The sequence below is a fragment of the Panulirus ornatus genome, chromosome 47 (assembly GCF_036320965.1).
Source record: "Panulirus ornatus isolate Po-2019 chromosome 47, ASM3632096v1, whole genome shotgun sequence".
Classification (NCBI taxonomy): Eukaryota; Metazoa; Arthropoda; class Malacostraca; order Decapoda; family Palinuridae; genus Panulirus; species Panulirus ornatus.
In genome coordinates, this window is record NC_092270.1 from 20,909,947 (window position 1) to 20,916,425 (window position 6,479).

Here is a 6,479-nt window from a genome sequence, read left to right on the forward strand (position 1 = left end):
CAGCTGCACGTGGCAGTAGACCCCCCCAGCTTGCAATATACAGAACCATCTGTCGTAGCTGTGTGTGTGTGTGTGTGTGTGTGGCCTTATGAATTCTACATCAAAGTCCTACCAAGTGTGAAGGTCAGCTGACTTTGCACTCGATTACTTTGAAGAAAAAAGTAATTTTCAAGAAAAAGTAATTCTCAAGTTTCCAGTCGATTACTTTAGACAAAAGTAATTGTTTCAAATTTCAGAAGCAAATTCTCCAAAATCAAATCCTCAAATGTGGAAACTTAGTGACATTTTAAACATGGCAAAATGACATAGTCGGTTAATAATGGATAAAGTGTCATAATTTGGAGTCGATATACATTGTATATATATATATATATATATATATATATATATATATATATATATATATATATATATATATTGCTATGAGTCCACGGGGAAAATGAAACACGATAAGTTGCCAAGTGCACTTTCGTGTCATAATCACATCATCAGGGGAGACACAAGAGAGAAATATAACAGTCAGTTGATATACAACGAAGAGACGAAGCTACAACGCCATTTGGTATATATATATATATATATATATATATATATATATATATATGGAGTTTTCTTCCTTAACAGCAGACGAAGAACAAAATGTTCTTCAAAAATGTTCTTACAATGAACATGAGGGTCAACACAAGACTTTATAACTTCATAATGCATCTAAGATTAGGTTATGATAATGACCTCGCTTATTACGCCCACAACCACCCACTACCCCGCCCACAAACGCCCACGCCCACTCCGAAAATAGAAGAGTTTTGAGCAATTTGATCCTAAAAAGAGAGAGACTTTTGAGTTCGCTTCCATGGGAACATGGCGGCGGCGGTGACGTCACTGCAGGAGGCTGGTGACGCAGCGGTGACGTCACTACCGGGTGCTGGAGGCCGTGACGTCATGGCAGGTTGCTATGGCAACGGCGGTGTGACGTCAGAGAACCCCATCGATGACGTCAGCGCTCCGGTACGTGGAGTGTTTCTGGCCCAAGTCTAGACCTCCCCCAGGGCTGAGGGGAGAGTAGATAAGAGTAGATGTAGATGGTAGATAAGGAGACAGAAGTAGTATATATACAACACTCTACCAGCACTACCCATGTATGTAGGGGGGGCGAAACGCCCCCCCCCCCACAGCGAACCATGACTTCAGTGGCTGTCGAGTTCCACTCCATGGGACAACAGGGTTCTCACCCGCACTTGAGGTAGCAGCACGCCCCCAGCAGGATGAGGAGGACGCCCCCCAGTAGGCCAATACACACGCCCAGGGACACCACCAGCAGGAGTCGACCCCACTGGCTCCCGTGGATCTGTCGGCAAAATAACACCCTCAGTAGAACCTACGTACAACCTTAACAGAACGTCTAGTATATATATATATATATATATATATATATATATATATATATATATATATATATATATATATATATATATACACACTAGCCTGAGCCAGGTACCCATTTCATCGACCAACCCACTTTGGTGTGGATGAACAGCTGGATTGACTGTGGGCCTGACTGCCTCAACTAGGATTCGAACCCATGCGCTCGACCCTGCGCAGTGGTGGTCGGCGAATGCGTCACGGTCAACAACACTTAACCAGGTCAATAAATGATTAAATTTACGTCCCAGTTATGTCAGTGATGTGTGTCTCTAAATTGATATCTAAATTTCTAAGTCAATTTAGATGGAAAATTCATCATAATAGAAAGTTGCAATGCCAGGTTGGAGTACCTGATAAATATAATGGTTAAATAAACACGAAATAAATGAATTTAATAAATTTAAAGTTAGTATAATACATGAGATCATGTTTATGTAAACAAAAATATACAAACATGTCTTTCTAAAGATAAATTTATCAGTAAAATGAAATTATCATGACATGAAGGACCTTCCCAGATAATTTATCTAATACGTAATAAGATTATCAGAGACGCCATAAGACCAATTATCAATTTATAAAGAAATAAACGATAAAGAAATAACTTATTTACTAGAATTTCGAAATAATTTGCCTCAAAATACCCATTAAAGTGAAGATAAACCCTCATAACGAAACTCACAATAGGTCTATTTATTCATGTCTAATTATCAAATATAATTTTTATATAATCGTAACTACTTAACGAGTAATTCAGTCATTTGTGTTGCTTACCACAAACATGTCCTTCATGTGGAGTGCTGTTGCCTGGTCGCCATGACCAGCTGCTGGTCTACCGCCCTCCGGGGGCGTCTCCCTCTTCATCCTCTCCAACACGCTCCTCTCCCTCACCAACACCTTCTCCACCACCACCAACACCACCTCCAGCAGTGGTGCTTCCTCCACCTCCTCCTCCAGCAGTGGTGCTTCCATCTCCTCCTCCTCCAGCAGTGGTGCTTCCTCCACCTCCTCCTCCAGCAGTGGTGCTTCCATCTCCTCCTCCTCCAGCAGTGGTGCTTCCTCCACCTCCTCCTCCAGCAGTGGTGCTTCCATCTCCTCCTCCTCCAGCAGTGGTGCTTCCTCCACCTCCTCCTCCAGCAGTGGTCCTTCCTCCACCTCCTCCTCCAGCAGTGGTCCTTCCTCCACCTCCTCCTCCAGCAGTGCTCCTTCCTCCACCTCGTCCTCCAGCAGTGCTCCTTCCTCCACCTCCTCCTCCAGCAGTGGTGCTTCCTCCACCTCCTCCTCCTTCGTCAGCGCCTTCGTCAGGAGGCCCAAAGTGGACGTGGTGTGAGGAGGCGCCGCCAGGTGGGTGTAGTGTGGCGGGGCGCCTGTGAGACCAGACTCAACTCAGTCCCTGGCGTCATTTTGAGGTGAAATATATATATATATATATAATATATATATATATATATATATATATATATATATATATATATATATATATATATATATATATATATATATATTCCTATGAGTCCACTGGGAAAATGAAACACGAAAAGTTCCCAAGTGCACTTTCGTGTCATAATCACATCATCAGGGGAGACACAAGAGAGAAATATAACAGTCAGTTGATATACATCGAAGAGACGATGTATATCAACTGACACCTCTCTGACACCTCTATGACACCTTATGACACCTCTATGACACCTCTATGACACCTCTATGACACCTCTCTGACACGACGTGGCAACGACACAGCTTACCTGCGTCTGCGACGCCCAGCATCATGAACACGACGACGGAGGTCGTCCACCCAACCCACAACACCTGCGGCAGATGCATCCTCCTCTTCCTCACATGTCGTGTTAGGTCCTGTCGTGCAGCCGCCCACCAACACGACATATGCTGGGATGTGTCGTCGTCGTCGTGGTCAACACCACCAGGACGACGACCAGTGTCTATCACACACTTGGGCGTTTGATAAGACGACCTTCCTTATCTTGGCTAAGATAAACATGGCCATGGCGATCCCACTGATCACGAAGGGCGAGGAGGGAGGAACTGGTTATCTATGTGATAACTTCATGTGTTATCTATGTGATACCTTCATGTGTTATCTATGTGATACCTTCATGTGTTATCTATGTGATGCCTTCATGTGTTATCTATGTGATACCTTCATGTGTTATCTATGTGATGCCTTCATGTGTTATCTATGTGATGCCTTCATGTGTTATCTATGTGATGCCTTCATGTGTTATCTATGTGATACCTTCATGTGTTATCTATGTGATACCCTCATGTGTTATCTGTGTGATGCCTTCATGTGTTATCTATGTGATGCCTTCATGTGTTATCTATGTGATACCATCATGTGTTATCTATGTGATACCATCATGTGTTATCTATGTGATGCCTTCATGTGTTATCTATGTGATAGCTTCATGTGTTATCTATGTGATGCCTTCATGTGTTATCTATGTGATGCCTTCATGTGTTATCTATGTGATAGCTTCATGTGTTATCTATGTGATGCCTTCATGTGTTATCTATGTGATACCTTCATGTGTTATCTATGTGATGCCTTCATGTGTTATCTATGTGATGCCTTCATGTGTTATCTATGTGATACCATCATGTGTTATCTATGTGATACCATCATGTGTTATCTATGTGATGCCTTCATGTGTTATCTATGTGATACCATCATGTGTTATCTATGTGATGCCTTCATGTGTTATCTATGTGATGCCTTCATGTGTTATCTATGTGATACCATCATGTGTTATCTATGTGATACCATCATGTGTTATCTATGTGATACCATCATGTGTTATCACACCGTATGTCATCACCATAGAGAGAAAGACAATCATGGATCTTGTAGCAATAATTACTATAGTATTAATAATGTTATTGTATATTTATATCTTCTGATAGATTTATTTTGTTGTATGGCCTGGGTGTTGGTGTATGGCCTGGGTGTTGGTGTATGGCCCAGGTGTTGGTGTATGGCCTGGGTGTTGGTGTATGGCCCGGGTGTTGGTGTATGGCCTGGGTGTTGGTGTATGACCTGGGTGTTGGTGTATGGCCTGGGTGTTGGTGTATGGCCTGGGTGTTGGTGTATGGCCTGGGTGTTGGTGTATGGCCCAGGTGTTGGTGTATGGCCTGGGTGTTGGTGTATGGCCTGGGTGTTGGTGTATGGCCTGGGTGTTGGTGTATGGCCTGGGTGTTGGTGTATGGCCTGGGTGTTGGTGTATGGCCCGGGTGTTGGTGTATGGCCTGGGTGTTGGTGTATGGCCTGGGTGTTGGTGTATGGCCTGGGTGTTGGTGTATGGCCTGGGTGTTGGTGTATGGCCTGGGTGTTGGTGTATGGCCTGGGTGTTGTGGTATGGCCTGGGTGTTGGTGTATGGCCTGGGTGTTGGTGTATGGCCTGGGTGTTGGTGTATGGCCTGGGTGTTGGTGTATGGCCTGGGTGTTGGTGTATGGCCTGGGTGTTGGTGTATGGCCTGGGTGTTGGTGTATGGCCTGGGTGTTGGTGTATGGCCTGGGTGTTGGTGTATGGCCTGGGTGTTGGTGTATGGCCAGGGTGTTGGTGTATGGCCTGGGTGTTGGTGTATGGCCTGGGTGTTGGTGTATGGCCTGGGTGTTGGTGTATGGCCTGGGTGTTGGTGTATGGCCTGGGTGTTGGTGTATGGCCTGGGTGTTGGTGTATGGCCTGGGTGTTGGTGTATGGCCTGGGTGTTGGTGTATGGCCTGGGTGTTGGTGTATGGCCTGGGTGTTGGTGTATGGCCTGGGTGTTGGTGTATGGCCTGGGTGTTGGTGTATGGCCTGGGTGTTGGTGTATGGCCTGGGTGTTGGTGTATGGCCTGGGTGTTGGTGTATGGCCTGGGTGTTGGTGTATGGCCTGGGTGTTGGTGTATGGCCTGGGTGTCGGTGTATGGCCTGAGTGTTGGTGTATGACCTGGGTGTTGGTGTATGGCCTGGGTGTTGGTGTATGGCCTGGGTGTTGGTGTATGGCCTGGGTGTTGGTGTATGGCCTGGGTGTTGGTGTATGGCCTGGGTGTTGGTGTATGGCCTGGGTGTTGGTGTATGGCCCGGGTGTTGGTGTATGGCCTGGGTGTTGGTGTATGGCCTGGGTGTTGGTGTATGGCCCAGGGTGTTGGTGTATGGCCTGGGTGTTGGTGTATGGCCTGGGTGTTGGTGTATGGCCAGGGTGTTGGTGTATGGCCTGGGTGTTGGTGTATGGCCTGGGTGTTGGTGTATGGTCTGGGTGTTGGTGTATGGCCTGGGTGTTGGTGTATGGCCTGGGTGTTGGTGTATGGCCTGGGTGTTGGTGTATGGCCTGGGTGTTGGTGTATGGCCTGGGTGTTGGTGTATGGCCTGGGTGTTGGTGTATGGCCTGGGTGTTGGTGTATGGCCTGGGTGTTGGTGTATGGCCTGGGTGTTGGTGTATGGCCTGGGTGTTGGTGTATGGCCCTGGTGTTGGTGTATGGCCTGGGTGTTGGTGTATGGCCTGGGTGTTGGTGTATGGCCTGGGTGTTGGTGTATGGCCTGGGTGTTGGTGTATGGCCTGGGTGTTGGTGTATGGCCTGGGTGTTTTCCAGTTTCTCGTAATAAGGACGTACAAATAATAATAATAATAATAATAATAATAATAATAATAATAATAATAATAATAATGATAATAATAATAATAATAATAATAATAATAATAATAATGATAATAATAATAATAATAATAATAATAATAATAATAATAATAATAATAATAATAATAATGATAATAATAATAATAATGATAATAATAATAATAATAATAATAATAATGATATCATGATAATAATATACGTTTTGTAAAGACGCCTAAATAGCTGCAGTCACCCATTTATTCGAAGGATCAGGTACCGTTTTCTATACTTAAAAGTCACCTTGATCAAATCAAAAGAACAAAAATAGATTCTTTTCTTTTATTTTTCGTATTTGAGAAGTTTGGACAAAAGTGTTTGATTAAATGTTCAAATTCAGATGCAGAGAAGGTAATGTTCTTGAAGTAAATTATTTATA

The 6,479-nt window shown here is 44.4% G+C and overlaps 1 protein-coding gene across 1 annotated transcript; it reads right to left on the reverse strand.

Annotated features, from left to right (window-relative positions):
* Nucleotides 1–454: 454 nt before the first annotated feature.
* On the reverse strand, nucleotides 455–3,373 carry LOC139763657 (uncharacterized). The gene is made up of 4 exons (XM_071689947.1): nucleotides 3,174–3,373; nucleotides 2,200–2,792; nucleotides 1,233–1,348; nucleotides 455–1,051 (listed from the first exon to the last, which is right to left on the reverse strand). The coding sequence occupies exons 1-4, from the start codon at nucleotides 3,310–3,312 to the stop codon at nucleotides 976–978; spliced, it is 924 nt and encodes a 307-aa protein (XP_071546048.1). The 5' UTR covers nucleotides 3,313–3,373; the 3' UTR covers nucleotides 455–975.
* Between the last annotated feature and the right edge of the window lie 3,106 nt (nucleotides 3,374–6,479).

Coding starts and splice junctions, on each gene's coding strand:
- LOC139763657 (XM_071689947.1), bottom strand. CDS start 3,312: ATGTCGTGTTGGTGGGCGGCTGCACGACAGGACCTAACACGACATGTG. Junction 2,793..3,173: donor GCTGGGCGTCGCAGACGCAG/GTAAGCTGTGTC, acceptor CTGGTCTCACAG/GCGCCCCGCCACACTACACC. Junction 1,349..2,199: donor ACATGAAGGACATGTTTGTG/GTAAGCAACACA, acceptor TTTTGCCGACAG/ATCCACGGGAGCCAGTGGGG.